Raw genomic sequence first — 21,291 nt, 5'->3', positions numbered from 1 at the left:
GAATTTCTTTCTTACTCTTTGAACTATTTATTTACTGCTCCCACTCCTGTCTCTCTATTAGAACTACTAAATCTCCTTTCTTATGTGTTACTGGCATCCTAATTAACAAATCTTGAAACATGACAACTAGAATGAAACCTGAGAACATCTTTTATAGTTCTTAATGTTAACCCATTTTTATTGTGCTGGTTCACGCCTGCAGCTTCAGTTCTTTCATCTTAAGCATTGCATACTTTGGCTTTATTTGACTAATCATTATTCCTTGTACATGCTACATACATACATGCTGTTTTGTTTTTGCTTACAGTTTCCCTCCATTTAGCCACCAATCTTAACCCAAAACATTCCTATACTTACTTTTAGGAGCCTGACCTCACTAGTTCTTTCTATTCCTAACTTAAACAAGAAGCACTCTGTAGAACTGGTTATGTATGTTTTCAATAGATTCTGAAATCTTTGAGGACCGGTATGAAATCTGATTTGTCCTTGTATGTCCAACAAATTAGCACATATGAGCATTATACAAACTTGTTGAATCAAGGCAGGAAAAGAGTACTGTCTGCATTGAATATGTTTTGTTGAAGTTTTTGTTATTCATATCAAAGCCCAGTGAAACCTTTTATCTAATGTGGATAATAATTCAGTGAACATAATTAAATAGGATGCAAAGGAGTCTAAGGATGATTAAGATTAATCATTGAGGTGATTAAGAAAACAGCTTGGAGGGCGGCCTGAGTGGCTCAGTGGGTTAAGCCTCTGCCTTCAGCTCAGGTCATGATCTCAGGGTCCTGGGATCAAGTCCTGCATCGGGCTCTCTGCTTGGTGGGGAGCCTGCTTTCCCCCTCTCTGCCTGCCTCTCTGCCTACTTGTGATCTCTGTCTGTCAAATAAATAAATAAAATCTTAAAAAAAAAAAAAGAAAACAGCTTGGTTTCTTAATTTAACACACAGAATACTGAGGGCCTTAACATATAAACAAAAAAATAGGAAGAGTTAAGATCCTTTTTATTTATTATTATTATTTTAATATTATTTGGTGGGCAGCAAAACAAGGTTTATTGAGCAATAGAAAAGTGATAGTACAAAGCCCCCAAGAAGGCAACCTAAGAGGGTTGCCACCTGAGTTTCTAAGTCCAGGGGTTTTCATAGGCTTGCTGGAGGGCTGTTTTAATCTGATTAATCCTCCCTGCATCTGTCATCCAATCAGATTTTTGTCACCTGTCTCTGTCATTTGGGACAGGGTGGAGGGCTTCTTCCAGGGTGGTGTAAAATCCTTTTCAGGGTGGTTTCCTCTTAGGGTGGGGACCCGTTTTCCTGCCTGCCTGACTTCCAGCTATCTGTCATTCCCCCATCTGAAGAGGAAATCCTAACTGCTATTAGGGAAGAAGGGCAACGACAGATTAAAGCTACTTCCTGCTGGGGATGTGGGAGGGGCGCATTGGATGGGGTGGCAGTCAGGGTTCCTTTCATCCTGATCTGTCAAGGGGTTTCCTGTAGATGTCTGTTTTGACCTCCATGTGAGGCTCCATCTGAACCACCAATTGTAGTTTGAGGACCTTTATTGGCTAGTTGTCCTTAATGATGGTGGAGATCCCTGATGAGCCCCCAGGAATGTTACAGGATTTTTTCTCCGTCAGTGCCTGCTGTTCTTGGTCACACTGCTCCAAGGAATGAAGAGTGAGTGGGCAGAGTGGTGGGCAGCGAAGCAAGGTTTATTGAGGGATAGTAAAATGATAGTACAAAGTTCCCAAGGAGGGAGGGGCCCTGGGAGGGTTGCTCCCTTTCCATTTATTTTGTATTCAGATGGAGAGTGTTTAAAATTTCTATTAGTCTTCTTTTGTGAAAGCCATATATAAGAATTTTTTTTTTTATGCCACCAAGTGGTTTGTTTAGATACCACCTCAAGAAAGGAAGAATTTGTGGTTTAAACTACTTGTTATTTTTAAATGCCATTTGAGAGTGAAAATTATAAGAATTGTTCAGTTATATAGATTTTTTTAGAGCTAAAAAATCAGAGTCTTAGCTAATCAAATTTAGTAACCATAAATTGTATATATTCAACTAAAAAACCTTTCCTAATTCTTAAATGGTGGTTAATACTTTTCTTTTCTGTTTAAAAAAAAAAAATAGGATGACCATGAAAGCTGTGGTTCTAATTCTACCAACCGTAGTACTACTGAGAACACGAAATCATCAGTAAAACCTCGAAGAATTCAGCAGGCTGCTCCCACAGATCCTGATTTACCACCAGGTAATTTCTAATGACCTTGGTAAAACCAAAATTTCATTTGTTATTAATCGTTGTTGTAACCTGTATATATACTTTCAGTATTTAGTGTCATCGAATACTTAGACTATATGTGTATGTGCATTTCCTTCATGGCATAAGAACAGATTGAGTCCAGAGCCCTCAAAAATGTCTTTCATTCAAATTTTGATGCTCTTTTGCTACAGGTTTGTTTCTTAAGTTTCTTTCTTACCTCCTGTCCAAGCAAAGACATGCCTCTGTTTTCTTAGTCACTCACTTTCACTTTTCCGCCTTACCTAACAGGAGGACTAGTATCCTCTTTGTTCCCCTTACTTCTTGATAAGTAGAAAAGACACTAGATTGTTCTGAGTTTCAGGAAACTATAGAAGTCACCAACAGGATCATAGAATTTTGTAACCATCTTTTTCATTTCCTGAAATTTTATTTATCTGGAATAGTAGTGGCTTACAAAGAACAGTTCCTTAGTGACTATTTAATGAGGAAGAATAACATGATCATGACATGTCAGCTCTGTGGCCAGAGTGCATTAATGCCTTTTTACTGTTAGGAGGTGTTTTTTTTTTTTTTTTTTTTAAAGATTTTATTTATTTATTTGAGAGAGAGCAGGAGAGAGAGAGAGCGAGCGAGCGAGCACGAGCAAGGGTGAAGAGCAGAGGATGAAGCAGACTCCCTGGTGAGGCAGATGGTTAACTGACTGAGCTACCAAGACGCCCCTACAGAGAAAGTTTTTATTACCATTCTCATTACAATATTTATTCTGCTTCTGTTATGAATTATAAAGGATAAAGTGGCCATGCCTTTGGTTTCAAGGTGTTTTTGTTCTGCATTTTTTTTGAGAGCCTTGCTCCTCAGAGTGTGTCCCAAGGACCAGTAGCAGCAACACCTGATAGCTTGTTATAAATGCAGACTCTTGGGGCTTCTGGGTGGCTCAGTTGTTAGGAGTTATTTTATCAGTCACCTCTCTTTTGATTTTATTCATCAGTCATTTGTTTTTCTCAGAGGTGTAGTTGACATTGGTACTTATTTGTTTTCTGCGCCAAAAGTTTGTAGGCTTTCTGTTGGTTTTAACATGGTTAATTTTTGAAAGTCTTCTGGTACCACCTACTAAGAGACTAGAGTTAAATAAATCATTTCATAGCCATCCTCCCTCAGGTATGTTCCAAGTTACATTTGAATTGAACATTTTAAACTAGCGTTGTAGTGATGTTATTGCTGATGCTTTATGTTCTTCTGAACCTAACAAGTCTTGGTAATCCCTCTGGCTTTAAATAGATTAATTGCTATAGCTGGAGAAGGTGCCAGAAGAAGAAATTTTGCTTCTGAATGTTTCTAATTCTCCTTAGAGTGGTGCGATTGTTCCAGAACTTTCTAAAATTTTTCTTACTACTTAACTCCTTAGGAAAAAATCCTTGGTGAATTAAAGTATAAGTTAAACTGTAACTTGTTCTTATTTATTAAATGGGCAACCCCTTTACCTCTCAAATTTCTGACTGCATATCCCTTCAAAACTTCCTATACTAGCTCATTGTATTGAATTCTCTCCATCAGTATCCTGGCAAAGAATAATCAGTTTTAAGTTTAACTGTTGAGTCTTGTAACATTTCTTTCTCTTTTGAGAAATAAGATAAATTTAATGCTTTTGTCGGTTGTTGATTTCACAGATAAAAATCTATTGGCTAACCCACATGTACTCAAAACAGGTCCCAGGCTTTTTTAAAAGATTCTTTAGAGCCTTTATTAGCACTTACACTGATAATCAGATTTGGGAAAATTGGTCTATTTTTGGGGAGCATAAAGTATAAAACTATAAAAACATAAACGTAACCGAAAAAAATCCTATTTTTAGAGGCATGAAACAGAACTGTATTCTTAACTACTTGAGGTAGCATTTGGATTAACATGTGCTTTCCTGCCTCACCTAACAGGAGGACTAGTATCCTCTTTTGTGCCGACATAAATCACAGTGAAGGAGTTGATTTAGGAAGTAACTGAACTTGTTGGGCAATTACTGGGAAGCAGAGCAGTTAAAGTTAATCTTGCCAAAGGGGGAAAAAAAGGATAATTTGAGAATCCAGCTGGATAATGGTAAATCATTTTATTTAAAGGTCAACTCATATGGTTATTTGAGGACTCCTTTCTGGCAACCTTATCCTGCCTGGGAACCATATTAAGGTCCTCCTATGGTAGAGATGAATTTCTGGTCTCAAAATTTTTTAGGGCAAAGATACAGCTGTGTTTACAATTTTGAAGTTTGAGCATTTGCATAGATCCAGAGATGCTTTTTGAGAACAGTTTTGGTTTTGCCAGTAGTCATTTGTTCTACACCCTTGAAGGATGGGTGGCTCTTGAATAGGAAAAAATATAAGTCAGTATCTGATATCCTCTTTCCAGTCTCTTTTCTTGATATCTAGAACAGTCTTTTATTAAATTATGGATCCTGACCAATTAGTGCATTGGAAGAGCAATTTAGTGGGTCATAGTAAGCATTTAAAATATATGGCAAAGCATATTCCCTGAGATTAAGAGGCTCTTATGAAACTGAGGGTTTCTGGAGGTGGGGAGGGAAAGGATAGGGTGGCTGGGTTATGGACATTGGGGAGGGTATGTGCTATGGTGAGTGCTGTGAATTGTGTAAGAATGATGACTCACCTGTACCCCTGAAGCAAATAATACATTATATGTTAATAAAAAAAATAAAATATATGGCAAAGACTAGAAAAACTCCTAGCATAAAGGCATATAGTAAAGTTATTAGTAAAGAAACTTGTGGTTATGTGTGCACTTGTGCTGGGTTACAATGTAATTTTTCTTACTGGGAGAGAGGGTTCAAAATAGTTTGAATGTGATTTGAAGTATATGTGTTCTCTTTCAGTCAGTGATCTATAGGCTAGGACCTTTGATTATTGCTAACAGTTTTGAATTGTGGGTTTAGCATATCCTGTAATATATGCTGATGATTCCTACTTAGAAAGTTTAAGGATGTTTTATTCATTTATTCATGCTTTCCTTTGTATTCTCTGCATTTTATCTCTGTAAAGTGAGACTACTTCTGAGTTAGACAGCTAGATTATTCAGTTCTTTGCTCTCTGAAGCATACAGCCTTTGGCTTTTATTGAAGGTCATTTTATCTAAAATGACTTTAAAGGATATTGCTTTTTAATTTATTCAGGATCTTTTAATTGTTTTTTTTCTTTTTAAATAATTACTCATTTAAAAAAATTTCTATTTGTCTGTTAAGAAACTCAGAGATAAACTTTGTCTTCCATTGCATAGCTTCTTTTTCTCGGTTTTGTCATATAATTATCTCTTTCCTTTTCTTTTTGCCTTTTTACTCAGAATATATGTATACATATATACATACACACACAGTTTAATAGAAATATTAAGGAAATAGATAAACTTTAAAAACCATCTTGCCTGCTGGGTCTGAGGTTATGATTTAGTCATCTTTGATCACCATCTAGTAAAGAGGACAGGAAGATCTGTTTTGTGAAGGGCCAATTATTAAATATTTTAGGATTTGCAAGGTGTATATTTTCTGTTGCAGCTATTCCATTCTTCTGATTCCACATGAAATCAACCATAAATGATAAACTAATGTATTGTGTCTGTGTTCCAATAAAAGTTTATTTATAAAAATGGATGGCAAAGACCTCATTTTGCCAGCCAATAGGAGTTTATATGTTTGCTACACTGCACAGAAACTGAGCTGCGCAAAATTACAGTGTTTTCTTCAGACTTCAGTAATCAGAGTCATAGTCATTGAGCTATGAAGTAAGCTACTTGAAGATTTTCTGGCTTAGCAGTCTATCTTTTTTGGGACATTGACCCTTTGAAAATCTGTTGAAAATGTGGTAGACCCACATATGCACATTTGAAACTGCACATACCTTCAGGTATTCACATTCTTGCTAAAGTCCATCTCTAGGCTCTAGCCCACATTTTGTGGATAAGAAATCAGATATTTTGGTACATATGAGGAGAGATAGTAGTATTAAGTTAGTAGTCATTCAGTGAAAATTTTTTTCTGCAGAAAATATTGAATATGAAATGGAATATTATAGTTTGTGTGTGATGTGTATGTATATTTGAATGCTTGCCATGTTAAACTGTTAGGGCTTGGTTTTCTGAAAAATCTCTCCAAAGGGAGTTTAATAATAATTGGAGAGTAAATGAGATAATTGAGGAATATTTGTAATATATCATCTCTTCAGGAACCTGAGCCAAGAATGGCAATGTCTTGTTACAGAAGATAGCATAGTCATTTCCTTTCTGTCTGCATGTGGGGGACCACAAGATTTTAAAGCTATCTGATCGGGGTGCCTGGGTGGCTCAGTGGGTTAAAGCCTCTGCCTTCGGCTCAGGTCATGATCTCAGGGTCATGGGATCGAGCCCTGCATCAGGCTCTCTGCTCAGCGGGGAGCCTGCTTCCTCCTCTCTCTCTGCCTGCCTCTCTGCCTGCTTGTGATCTCTGTCTGTCAAATAAATAAATAAAATCTTAAAAAAAAAAAAAGACATTATTAAAAAAAAAAGCTATCTGATCACTCTTCCTTTCTGGAACAATTAAGAGTAGAGAATATCTTATGGCAAATGAAAAAGAAATGCATTTCACATCTTCTATTTTTTATGCTTTTATTGTTTTAATACCTTCCATTAACATGGAAGCTTTTTTCCCCCTCTAATAACAGTGTTACATTGTGTAGGTTGTATTAACCCACTGGCTAAGTTCCTAGCAGTTAGCATTAACCTAACAAAAGTGCTGTTTTGATTACAAAGACTGTTCTACCACAAGCCTAGGCATTTTTTTTTTTTTTTAATAGGCTCTACGGTCAGCATGGAGCCCAACACAGGGCTCAAACTCATGACTCTGAGATCAAGACTTGAACTGATATCAAGAGTCAGACACTTTACTCACTGAGGCACCCAGGTGCCCCTATGCTTCTTTAATGGGAGACTCTGCTGTGCCCTAGGCCAGACTTGGAATTCTATTGCTTTCAGCCTTTCCAAGAGGACAGTCTGGAAAAGACCTTTTTACCTCTTTCTCCCATGCTATAAGTGATGGGACCTTTTTACCTCTTAATTCTACCGTGCTGCTCAAATTTCACTGAAGAAAACTCTTTGCATGGACAATTATGTATGGCATAGAAGTCCTTATCTCCCTAATAATTCTACAGTCTGGAAGGGGAAGCACAAGATACTCATGGATAATCAGTCATTTCTGATATCCAGGTGTTCTTTAGTATAATGATATATTGATCCTTTTAAAAGGAGGTTATGCTTAAAACTATTCTGTCAATAACTTTATTTTGTTTATTACAGAAAAGGTGATAATTGGAGAGCTTTTATATTTCATTCAAATTAGATTGAATTTCAAAATATTGCTTAGTGCAGGCTTTTCAATTTCCTAAATCTTTCTATGTGAATGGGAGCATGCTAAAATGGTCCACTGAAGACTGTCCTTGTAGTTAAAGAATAAACTGCTTAATCTAGGAGTTTGTAAACTCCTAACCACATTGCAAACCAAAGCCGAGGGGAGCTCTAAGGAAGCTCAAGTAATAGTTTTTGGATACTAAAAGGAAGGAGTGTTTATGTCCAGGTACGTGTGGCTTCCAAAACACAAAGGTATCACAGGCAGTCAGAAAAGATTGAAAATGAAAGGATGGGAAATAGCATAACAGATAAATACTATCAAAAAAAATCTGTCTTCACAGCATAAAAACCAGGCAAAATGAACCTTAAGGCAAAAGCATTAATAGATATATGTAATAGATACTAAATTATAACAGGTACAGTTTTCCCCAAAATAGTATGATGACTTTGTATGGATCTAACAACTTGGCTATGAAATGTGATCAAGAAAACAAAATCCCCAAACTAGGTATTTGAATATCGAAATCACTAAGATTATTTTAGTGTATACATGTAAAACTCTGCACCCAGCAGATAAGACAGTGTACATTCTTTTAATGCATACCTTACACATCTATAGACATTATAAAAGACTTGATCAAAAAGGAAGTCTTGACAAATTTCAAAGAATCACGATCATAAAGACCATCCCCTCTGGACTGAGCACAATTACATTAGACTATAATTACTGATAAGTTTGAATTTACCTCTACCATTTTATTGTTATATCTTTGTATGCTCTGGTTGTTGTTCTTCAGTTTCCCCTCTCATGCTTACTCTTTATGTTCAGAGTCCAAAAATAGTTGTTCTATACATTCTTTCCAGGTTTTTATGGCTACATTTAGTGGGGCAGACAGGGTGGAATATGCTTACTTCATCTCACCCAGAACTGGAACCTGTTAACATTTTGACATACAAGCTTTTAGAGACTCTCTATGTGTGCTTGCATGTGTGCATGTGTACATACAAATGCACACGTTTTTCTTTTGTAACTTGCATTTTTTAATGTTAGGATCTACTTTCTGGGATATTAATGTTTTTACATTATTATTTCAATCATTGGCATTTATTACATAGTGTAACTCTTTCATAGTTTATTACCAGTCCCTTTTTGTTTGATATTTTAGGTTAACTTTTTTTTTTTTTAAGATTTTATTTATTTATTTGAGAGAGAATGAGTGAGAGAGAGCATGAGAGAGGAGAAGGTCAGAGGGAGAAGCGGACTCTCCAAGGAGCTGGGAGCCCGATGTGGGACGAGATCCTGGAAGTCCGGGATCATGACCTGAGCCGAAGGCAGTCGCTCAACCGACTGAGCCACGCAGGCACCCTTTAGGTTAACTTTTATTGTCAGTTTTATAAAATACTTTAACAAACATTTTTGCACATACCTCTGTTTATCTCCTTAGGAGAAATTCCCATCAATTTATAGAATCCAAATTTGTGAATAATTTTAAGGTTTTGGCATGTGTAGCCAAATTACCCTGTGAAAAGTTTTTTTTTTTTTTTTTTTTAAGATTTTATTTATTTATTTGACAGAGAGAGAGATCACAAGTAGGCAGAGGAGGGGGGAGGCAGGCTCCCTGCTGAGCAGAGAGCCCGATGCGGGACTCGATCCCAGGACCCTGAGATCATGACCTGAGCTGAAGGCAGAGGCTTAACCCACTGAGCCACCCAGGCGCCCCTCCTGTGAAAAGTTTAACTATTTTCTTTCAAGCACTTTTTTGGTCTAATTAAATCTTTTGTTTTTAAACATTTTTTTGAAACTTTTATGTATGGAAAATGCTATCATACATTTTATTGTTAATTGGGATTACCATTTTTAAAGTTTTTATTTAAATTCCAGTTAGTTAACATACAGTGTACTATTAGTTTCAGGTGTGCAATTCAGTGATTCAGCACTTCCATACATTACCCAGTGCTTATCACAACAAGTGTGCTCCTTAATTCTCATCACTTTTTTAACCCATCCACCCACCTCCCCTCTGGTAACCATATCTGTTCTCTGTAGTTAAGAGTCTGTTTCTTGCTTTGCCTCTTTCTCTCTTTTTTCTCCTATGACACTTTTTTTTTTCTCTCACCATTTTCTTTTCTTTTCATCACTTCATTATATAGGAAAGCTTAGTTTTTACTGTTTGTTAGCTGATGAGTATTCAGTTGTGTTTTTTGAATATTCTGTATAACGTATCTTTGTGTAATGGTAATTTTGCATCCTTCCCTGTCAGTACTTAAACTTCTTTTTTACTCTTATTTAGTTGTTCAGAGATTCTGTGACCATCAAAATAATAATACTAATAGTATTGTGCACTCACTACAGTTTTTCTTAGCTCCCACAGTAACTGCCCTAAGTTATCTTCTAGTTACCAAACTTGATGGATGCTTTTTTAATTCATGTTTTACTGAATCTCCCTACTGCATTGACGGTAAAGAATCCTTGTTCTTAACATTTTAAAAAAATTTACTTTGAAATAGTTTCAACCTTTCAAAAAAGATAAGAGCGTTACAAAGAACTTCACTTTTCCCTATTTGAGCTTAAGTTGCCTATATGATGTTGCATAATCCTCAAATTTATACCAAAACTACACCAAAATGCTTTTAGATATGGTTAACCAACTCATGGTTACCAAAATCGTAGAATTTGATTTTGAGCAGCTTGGCTTCCCAATGACATTAGGATAAATAAATTGTAGATGTTGTCTCTTTGTAACCAAAATTGATACACGTCGTTTCATTTAAGAAAATGAAGGGAATAAATAAGTTCTTGTCTTTGCCCTCTAGGATTTCATAGTTTAACAGATAAAATAATTCTATGTAAACATGCACAAATGGCAGTAGTAACATAAGCCCAAGGAAAGTGGTAGAGGCAGTCTTCTGAATGTTGTGTAGGTTGGGGTCATTGGAGAAGAGTCTGTAGGGGAGAAAGATATTTATACTGGGCCCGTAACAAGGGAGAATGGACAAAGTGTACTCTAAACCGAAGGAAGAGTATGAGCACAGTCCATGAAAGTTGATAGTGTTTTATCTGGCCCTGTGAGCATAGATGTATATGCCTTGAGGAATGGGATTTATGGGTGAGAGAGAGTTGGATAACGATAGAAATTTCTAGAAAGTTTGGTTAGAAACAGGTGGCTGTTTTAGAGCCATCCAGTATGACCTCCAGTATGACCTGGGGTTCTTACCCCAGAGTGCATTTTAAGATGCTTTTCAGCATGCTTAGGAAACAGACCTGGATTACTGTTATGTCATTTGAACAGATAGACTCTTGGGGACTGTCTAAATACCTAGTGATGAGAGCTAGTAGATCTGCTGTTTGACACTCCTCTATAGCTTACTTAAAACTAAGTTGTTATGGAGGATTGGAGGAATAGTGTATCATTTTTTCCATTGGTTAGTTACTGTTACTTTAGTATTGCATTTTAAATAAGGAAATGTAATCTATGGGAGTAGTGCTTTTTAGATATTTTATTGTTTAATGTATTATTCCTTGGTGAATTGGCTTCTTCATCTCAACTTGTATGCTAGTTTTATAATGAGAAACTGTGGGAAAATATTAAAAAACAGATTAAAAAAACCCATTACTAGTGTTCTGTTGGTTAAAATACATTAACAGTATTATGTTTCTATTACTTTGCGTTTAATATTTTGTCCAGTTCTATCTTTGAGAATTATTTTTTCTTTTGACGGTAATAAAAAGTCATGAACTGTTAAGAGGTTTTTATGAATTCCTTATTGATGCCACTTTTTTCAGAAATGGGAAAACCAATATAAGTCATGCTTCTTGACTTCTTAGAAACAGGATGTTTATTTTTATTTTTATTTTTAACATGTGTTGAGTGGTAATAGCATAGGGGAATATACATTCCAAGATTGAAACTTTTGATTTTTAAAATTGCTATTGGAAGCTTAATTTGTTAAGCATTATTTTAGTGTTTACTCTCATGAAAGAATATTTATTACTTTAAATTTATTGATATTTTGTTAATTTTGTAGCATATGATAATTGGTACTCTAAAAGCTGCTAAGATAAGATAGATAAGAGAAAAAATTAAACTTTGTTGTTTTACATTTTTTTCCTATGTGTATCCTTTATTAATGAATGAAGGAGTTGGTTTTTGCAAAGGTGCTATGGTTGAATGGATTTAAATAGGCTTCCTCTCAGCAGGCTTTAGTGTAGTTGTTAACAATGTCAGTTGCTGACAGAAGTTGATTCTGTTTTGCCCAGTCAAGTTCTGAATACAAGCAGGATAGTTCATGAAATAGCTAAAATTTTAGTTACTTTTAAAATAAGTTTTGTAGTGGGAAATGCATTTGAATCAAGTGAAGTTTTTCATCTTTTTCTCCTGTGTCGTCTTAAAATGCTGTTTGTTTTTTATTTATATTTTCAATTGAATTTCTTACTAATGTATCTGTATACACATTTATTGTGTGAGAAGCTTCTGAGAATGTGGAGTATCCCATAGTAGTATAAAATTAAAAGAACATTTTGGAGATTTTAGGCAAGCTATGGCAAAAAAGAATGTTCACTAGTTACTACTGTTGTTGTTGTTTTTAACTATTTGTTTATTATTTCACTGTGTTCACATTATGCTTTTCTCAGTTCTTCCATACTTATCTTTTTTTCTTTGCTTTCATTGTGTTTTTTGTCTCTGTTTCTAAATTCTGTCTATATTTTCTTCCTAATTTGTATTCTCTCCTCTACCCTGCTTCAATATTATTAGTAAGTAGAAATACTTGAATCCATTATGATAGTCATGTTTCTCCTATTTTTCTTCCTCCCAGCCTAACTTTTGAATATTCTTACGGCTATTTAGAGTAGAAAGAAAAGATGGCTCAAGAAGAAACTTAAAGAAGCAACACTTCTAATATGTTGTATAATCAGCACATAATAACATTGTTTCATTGGGAAAATGTTTCTAAAATAGGCAGAAACCAGGCAAAGTACTGAGTATAGGATTATCATTGACTGGGATCTAGTATTATGTTATTAAAAAGGTATAGACTCTGTGATTTCTCTTAGTACATGAACACTTCCTTATATAGAACTTCTTCGTAATGGTTTTTGGGGGCGGATCTTCTACTTATTAGCTGTGTCAGTTTTGCAGTCCTGTCTATCTGTTTCCTCTTTGCAAAATATGCTAAATGATACCCACCTATCATATAAGTTAAGTTCAGTAACATTTTAAGAATAATTCTTTATTGACAGACCTATGGCTAATTGAATCTTTTTTTCCCTCTATTTTATAGGTTATGTGCAGAGTCTGATTAGACGAGTTGTAAATAATGTGAATATTGTTATAAATAATCTCATACTAAAATATGTTGAAGATGATATTGTTCTTTCAGTCAATATCACTTCTGCAGAGTGCTATACAGTAGGTGAATTATGGGATCGTGCATTCATGGATATTTCTGGTGAGTAAATGTTAAGAAAAGTGTAGATTTTTCCATTATTGGATTAGTTATCTTGGTTTCTAAACCTTTTGTGGGCCAGCTGGCTCTTTGATAAATCTGATGAGAGCTTTATGCCTCAGCCAAGAAAAATGAACATATATAAGGTTTAGCATATGGGGTGCCTAGGTGGTTCAGTTGGTTAAGCATCTGCTTTTGGCTCAAGTCATCCTGGAATCCCAGGATTGAGCCCTTCACTGGGCTCCCTGCTCAGCGGGGAGTCTCTTTCTCCCTCTCCAAATAAATAAACTCTTTAAAAAATTAGCATACAGCTATAGGGGGTTTAATAGACCCTCAGATTAGGAAATCCCAAACTCCATTTTTAATATTATTAATTTTTATTCTTTCTTACCTATCACATGCATATTTCAAGTGTATCTTATAACATTTTACAGTGCATTGGGGTTATAGTAATAAAAATAGTTAAAATTTTTAACATATTTGAAGGAGGAAAAGGAATACATTGCTTTTGTGCTCCATAATGGCAAAACAATGTATCTGATCTGTGTTTTGGGTTTGTATATTCCAGAGCACATTTGGGACTTCTGGATAATCCTAAAGTCTCTTTTGAGTATGACATGCTATAATCTCCTCCTGCTTATATTAAAAGAACTATTAAGTAATATAATTTTAGTAACTACCATTATTACTATTTTATTATGTTTTACATAGTAGGCATTGTGCTAAGCATTGAAAATACAGCTGTGAAAGAGATACTGCTTCTTTTGTCAGAAGAGATTAATAAATCATAATATTGATAAATATTCTGATAGGGTAAAGAGTGGACATTTTTTGAAAATATTGTGAGGAGGGGTGCCTGGGTGGCTCATTTAGTAAGTGTCTGCCTTTGGCTCAGGTCATGATCCCAGGGTGCTTGGATTGAGCCCCGCTTCAGGCTCCTTGCCCAGCGGGGAGTTTGCTTCCTCTCCTGCCTGCTCCCCCTGCTTGTGCTCTCTTTCTCTGTCAAATAAATAAATAAAATCTTTTTAAAAAAAAAAGAAGAAAAGAAAGATAGTGAGGAGACTATTGTGAGTACCTTTTATGTGTGACTTGCCAGGGTATGTATTTGTTAACAGTGTGGGCACTAAAGCTAGACGACCTGAGTTTGGATCCTGGTTGTCCCACTTAGTAGAACTGTATGACCTTAGGTGAGTTACTTGACCATTTCTTAGTTTCTTCATTTGTAAAATGGAGGTAAAATAAGAGCTTCCTTATAGAGTTATTTTATTAAATACATTAATGCACTGAAAGCACTTATAAAAGTATCTTGTACATAGACCTCTGAAAATGAGCTATTAAAATTTTTACATTTATTTTCTCAAATTCTCATAACTCCATCAAGTGATACTCTTTCTCGTTTTCTTACATGTTCACTTGCTCATCTTAAGTCCTACTTAAAGAAAAACAAAAGGAAATTTAGTCTCAATGTTACTTAACTTGCCTAGTTTAGGCATACAACTAGGATCTAGCAGAATTTGATAGTCTCATTTTTGTGTGTTTCCCAAGCTTCAGTCTTCGCTTTTTTTTTTTTTCTTTCTTTTAACAGTAGGCTCCACAGCCAACATGGGGCTCGAATTCACAACCCTGAGATTAAGAGTCATATGCTCTACAGACCGAGCCTGCCCAGGTGCCCCTTAGTCATTATGTTTTAAAATGAAGAATAATTTTGATCTCACAGTTTTGTTGTGAGGCATTAATCAGTGCATATGCAAAGTCCCAAGCATTGTCTCTGAGACATTGTTGATGCCTCCCTCCATCCTCTGTGGGGAAAATATTTCATACAAAGACCACAAGGAAACATTAAGGAAAATGGAAAACAAGCAGGACTGGGTAATGCAGGATTGAATGAATGTGTTGACATTTTATGGGAAGAAATTTCTATGGTTTATTATATAACTAATGTAAATATTACTTTGGGAAATTATAGTGAATTAGAGTCTTGGGTTGGGAGTTGGGACATCCTAGTTTGAGTCTTCCCTCCACCACATAGTATATCTAACTTAGTATAACTTTAGTGAGTCATTTGTAAAATAACTAAAAGTAACTACCAATGTGCTAATGTATTTAAGAAAATCAAGTATCATACCACATGAAAGTTCATGATGAGGATGATGATAAAAACAGCAAAAATAGTATCTTTCACTTGTTGAGTTCTTGTTAATTGCTGGGCCTGGTGCTATACTTTTGTACATTATCTGTTTTTAATCTTTTCCTTCTGAGATAGTTACTATTATTTACCCTTTTATTTTTACTAAAACATTTTATATTTACAAAGATTGAGGTCACATAATTTGTTATTAAACAATATAATGAGCACCTTCCCTCTGAGTATCTAGAACATACATAGTAGTTTACCCCCACAAATGTGTTTTTCCTGATCTGCTTTTCACCTAGAGTTAACTGCTGTATTAAATTTTATCATTTAATTGCTTAAAAAGACTTGTGCTATAAAAAGGAATGAAGTACTGATGTATGCTATAATGTGGATGAATCTTGAAAATGTTTTAAGTTTTTAAAAGCCAGACAGAGAAGTTGTATATTGTATATTGCAGGATTCCTCTTATGAACTGCACAGAAGAGCCAAATCTATATAGACAGAAAGTAGATTAGGGACTGTCTCAAGATTGGGAAATAGGGAGGGCAAGAAGGGGATTGGGGGGATGATAGCTCAAGGGTACAGAGTTTTCTTTTCTGACGTGTTGTAAAAGTTTTAAAATTAATTGTGGTGATGGATACTTAATATTGTCAGTATACCAAATGCCACTCTGTGTACCCTTTAAATTGTTAATTTTAAAAAAAGTTTTTATTTATTTGAGAGAGAGGGAGAGAGAGAGAGAATCAGCAGGGAGAGGGGGAGAAGCAGACTGCCTGCGGAGCAGGGAGCCCCATGTGGGTCTCTATCCTAGCACCCTGGGATCACGACCTGAGCTGAAGCAGATTCTCAACTGACTGAGCCAACCAGGCACCCCTAACTTGTTAATTCTGTGTTATGTGAATTTTATCTCAATAAAAAAGTATAAGATGTGGATTATACATAAACAATGTATTACATGTATTTTTAAGCTTTGTAAAAATAGTATGCTCTATGTTGGGAATTTGAGGTTTGAGTAAAACCTCAAAAGTTTCCTGTTTTCAATTAGTGTCATACTTTTAATATTTTTCCATATTGTTGCATGTAGTTATAGATCACTTATTTTTACTTGTGAATAATATTCTACTGTTTAAATATGACAAAATTTAGTTGTTGTGGTGATGGGCATTTGGGATGTTTCCCGATTTTTGCTATTACAAACAATGCTTTTAGGAATCTTTGTACATACCTTTTGATGCATATGTGTAAGCATTTCTTAAGGACATACACTTAGGAATGGGTTTGTTAGATGGGAGGATAGCAAATCTTCACGTTTTCAAAATAATGCCAGGTCATTTTCCAGAGTTCTCCAGAGTTGGGTAGACAGTTATTATCCTCATTTTCGGATTAAATTGCAGCATATTATCTAAAGTAAGTACCAGAACTAGAATTCATTTTGTTAGTTTTTAAAGGGTAGTTGTTATATTTAGTGTTTAAGAAAAATATTTTCAAAGCTTTAATAACTTCCTTTGTCAGTGAATGATAATTTTCTAGAATACCCTCAAAATGCAGACCACTTTATGTTCTTACAGGGTAATAGATAAAAACCTGAACTCTCAAGTAAGGTTGCCAGAGTTCGAATGACCACTCTGTCCTTTTTAAACTAACATTAAACTCTTTCCCCTTACTGTGCCTCAGTTTTCACATCTTTTAAACAGAGGGATGTAAATATTAAAAGGTAGCAGAGGGAAAAAGACTTGGTGTATTGTCTGATAGCAAACACTCAGTGAATTATTATCATAAAGAGAGGGAAGGAAATATCTAGAGGTTTTTTTTCATTTCTAATTCTACTGTTATTACATATGTGTACACAAATATATCAGTAACTAAATGATTTATTTATATACCATGTAAATCGTAATAGATTTGGGCCTAATATTTATTTACCTAGGAATTGCCTATTAGTCAGGAATAAAACTTCTCGTTGCTAAAGTTTTCATTTTCTAGTTTGTTATTTTACCGGCAGTTGTTTCATTTTTATTCCCTTGAAAACAAACTATATACTGTTATTGGTAATGTGGTACTTTCTTCATCAATTGTTTAGAGCAGTGATGTCCACTAGAATTTTCTGGGTCATGGAAATGTTTTATATTTTTACAGTCTAGTACTGTAGCTACTAGCCACATGTGGCTATTGAGGACTTGAAATGTTGCTAATGCAGCCAAGGAACTGAAATTTTATTTTTGTATAATTTTAACTTATATATAAATTTAAATAGCCAGATATTGCTGGTGGCTACTACTGGAGAGTACAGGTTTAGAGAAACTGTGGGTTTTTTAGTGTTAGATATTAAATGAATGACTCCTGCTCAGAATGTTATTTTTAATGTGGCTTCTCAAGTATTGTATTTAAGTTATTTGATATCTCATTGCAGACAGCAAAATATAGCATAATTTTTCATAAATTTTGTCTTAAATTTGTAGTTAGATACCGAGCAAATTGGGGACAAACTATTTCACTTCTTTGTCCTTTGATTCTTCCTACTTGCAATGGGGATTTTTGTGCCTATTTCATAAGGTTGTTGGAAGATTTAAATAATAGAGAAATTATTTGCATCATGTATTTGGCATCATGTATTTAATGCTCTATTAATCTTACTATTTGCACTAATAAATAGTTGTTGCCTTTTTCGCTAATTTTCCTTTTTACTTAAAATGTTTTTTTCTTTTTTTTAGCAACTGATCTGGTGCTGAGAAAAGTTATCAATTTTTCTGACTGTACAGTTTGTCTTGATAAAAGAAATGCTAGTGGTAAAATAGAATTTTACCAGGATCCTTTATTGTATAAATGTTCCTTCAGAACTCGTCTGCATTTCACATATGATAACCTAAATTCCAAGATGCCATCTGTTATTAAAGTAGGTGTTTCTTTTTCTAGTAGTTGAGTTCCATGTCTCCATTTTGTTTTATTGGTTCTTGTAGGTGCTATTAAAGAAGAAATTAACCTCATAAAAATATATATCATTAGTTTTTGCAAGAGTTTTATTTCTATTTATAATTTTAGGTTATATTGTTTATTATATATTAAAACTTTCTGCATTGTGTATTGTACTAGAGAGATTTTGGGAACTTTTTTTTCTCCCTGAAACTGTAGTTTCCTTTATAGTTTGTCCAACTGTTCATTCATTTTTTTTCTCTTTTAAATGAATAGAGGAAATCCTATAAAAAGTATAATTATACACATAGTGGACTGAATATCAATGTATATTTCAATCTTTATAATTTCTTTAACATGATCTGATAACTATAGTTATTGTCCCTCTTAGATGACTTTATAAGGTTTAATATACTGACCTGCTATCTTAGTTTATTGGTTCAGGAAATTTTAGTATTTGATCTATGGAATCAGAATGTAATTAAAATCTTGCCTGTAGGAATTTTTTAGGTAATGTGAAAGTTTGTTCTCCCAAGATCCTGCAATAGGAATATATTTTCAACGTGTATAGTCTCTTCATGTAAATCTTACTTCTTTCCTCGTGTAACAGTTTTCTAAACTTCTATCCATATCTCAGTTTTTGAAAAAGAATTCACACAGTAGCTTGTGATCTTGTTAATAACTGAGTTTTAATGTGGAATGAATATTTATTGTTGAGTTTCATGCCTTTGAATACTAAAGTGTTAGAATGGAAAAGCTGCCCCGGAGTCTGAACACAGGTATTGATGTGCCTGATTGTACATGGATGTATAATTTATTTTTTAATACTGTCTTTTTAAAAAACATGTCACTTTCTCTTTTATGTAGCTTTACTATATATTTATTCATGAAGTCCACTTATTTTAATTTGGTAGTGCTTCAGTCATCAGTGCTCTAGTTTTCTCCCCATTGTATACAATGCACATCAATTTATTGAAATTCTGTTACTTTTTCCTTCTATTTTTGAATTAGCTACTTTGCCAAAGATAAGCATAGGGAAATATTAATTCAATGGTATTGTTGCCTCTGTCTCGGGATAATGGGCTTACTTTCCTTCTTTCGCCTTGAACCTGCTAGGAACATTGGGGAACGTTAAGGTTAAATTCAAGATGCATTTTGAAAGCAGATATTTTACAGTATAAAATAAACTTATTGATCTTTAGTACAAATGTAATCACACATTCTAGAATGTGGCTAAATTAGAGGAAAGTAAAAATAAATGAATTTGAGGGAAACTGAGTGTTGTCATATAAGTTTGTATTCTCAAAATTGATTAGGCATGATACATCATCTTAAAAAGCATCTTAATATTAAGTAAGTTTGTTGAGATGGGGTTTTTAACCCTGGTAATCGCCAAATATAGGGTTCTATTACGTTCATCTGAAATAAAATTGAGTTTTTTATTAATAACATTGTGGTGTAACATTTGCCATTTTGAGTTAGATCTGTCATTCTTCTAACTCCCAGTCCTAGGAAGTATATATTAAAAGCACATGGGCGGGGCGCCTGGGTGGCTCAGTGGGCTAAAGCCTCTGCCTTCGGCTCAGGTCATGATCCCAGGGTCCTGGGATCAAGCCCCACATTGGGCTCGCTGCTGCTCAGCAGGGAGCCTGCTTCCTCCTCTCTCTCTCTGCCTGCCTCTCTGCCTACTTCTGATCTCTATCTGTCAAATAAATAAATAAAATCTTAAAAAAAAAAAAAAGCACTTGGGTAACCTCATCGATCCCCTAGAAGAGAGGGGATTTCCCAGAATATTCCAGATACTGTAGTTATTTATTTAAACCTCTCACATATATTTAAGTGGTTTTTAAATTTATCTATGTTTTAGGTTGGCTTTTTATAATTTTCTATCTGTTGGGACAAATATGTCCTAGGTTTTGTGTCATCTGAGATACATCTGAGATACAGATTTTATGAGTACATAACTTATGTAACATTTCCCCTATTTTTGAAAATTTTCTTTTTTTTTTCTTTTTAAAGATTTTATTTATTTTTTTGACAGACAGAGATCACAAGCAGGCAGAGAGGCAGGCGGGGGCGGGGGGGGAAGCAGGCTCCTGCTGAGTACCGATGTGGGGCTTGATCCCAGGACCCTGAGATCCCAGGACCCTGAGATCATGAGCTGAAGGCAGAGGCTTTAACCCACTGAGCCACCGAGGTGCCCTGGTGCCATACAATATTTTAAAATTAAGAAGAGCTCGGCAGGCCTGCACCATGCACTCTCTCCTCCTTGTACCAAACTTTCTCTTACCTTTTCTTGGTCTGTTCAGTGTATGATTTTTAAGTCAGTTTTAAGAAACCTGTACTCATAATTAAATATAGCCTTTGCAGTTTTCTTCCCCTTCAAATACAAACATTTGTGCCTTTAATCCTAAAAATATGATTACTATTACTTTTTCATGTTTCATAAATCCTTCCAAGAGTCCTGGAAGTCAGAATAAACCTTCCAGGAGACTTGACTTTATGGCTTAATTGGTTTTATTCCATGTTTTATATAACAGCAGGGAATATTACACTGAGACTATTTTATATTTTATTAATATCTTTCTTTCTGTAAGGGTAACTTTGATTGACTGCTATATATCCTATTTGTTAGTAATTGATCTTGTTTCTTTATTATAACTGATTCATGTTACAAATTTTATGTCCTATTTAAATCTCTTAAAACTTGTTTGGAAAACTTTTCTGAACATTGAAAACACTTGGTTTTCAATATTTGACAAAATTTTATTAAGTTCATACTTCTGTAGTTGTAATGTTAGTAATTTTCTCACGTATTACACTTTTGGAATGTGTATTAATGTTCTTGGTTAATGAAGCTGGAAAGGGTGATTAAGGTTTTATTAAAATGACATTATGAACTTTTATTCTTGGTGTGACAAATCTTTCTGATTTTGGGGGGGAGTGCTATGATATTCTTCATACTATGGAGTTGATATTTTCTTTCCATAACTTTATTTCTGGAAAAGTTACCTAGAAGTCTAGTGTGACTAACATCATCATTTCTATTTGTACTTACATAATTTGGCTTAGTACAGTTTCTATCTAAAGTTGATTGGTCATTGTAGCAAATTTAATTCCTAAGATATTAGAGTAAATTATTTTGGCTTATGTATTAGAAGTGT

At 34.7% G+C, this 21,291-nt stretch overlaps 1 protein-coding gene across 1 annotated transcript in view; it reads left to right on the top strand.

The window, feature by feature from the left end:
- Positions 1-21,291, top strand: part of VPS13B (vacuolar protein sorting 13 homolog B) — a 611,735-nt gene that overhangs the window by 50,730 nt on the left and 539,714 nt on the right. The window contains exons 3-5 of the mRNA XM_080801635.1: positions 2,130-2,250; positions 12,919-13,086; positions 17,929-18,110. Of these exons, the coding sequence (XP_080657761.1) occupies positions 2,130-2,250; positions 12,919-13,086; positions 17,929-18,110 (471 nt within the window). The remainder of the gene's footprint in view (positions 1-2,129; positions 2,251-12,918; positions 13,087-17,928; positions 18,111-21,291) is intronic.

This window comes from Martes martes (assembly GCF_963455335.1).
Source record: "Martes martes genome assembly, chromosome: 4".
Taxonomy (NCBI): domain Eukaryota; kingdom Metazoa; phylum Chordata; class Mammalia; order Carnivora; family Mustelidae; genus Martes; species Martes martes.
The sequence above is the reverse complement of the archived record's forward strand: the minus strand, read 5'-3'. Positions and strand labels throughout refer to the sequence as shown.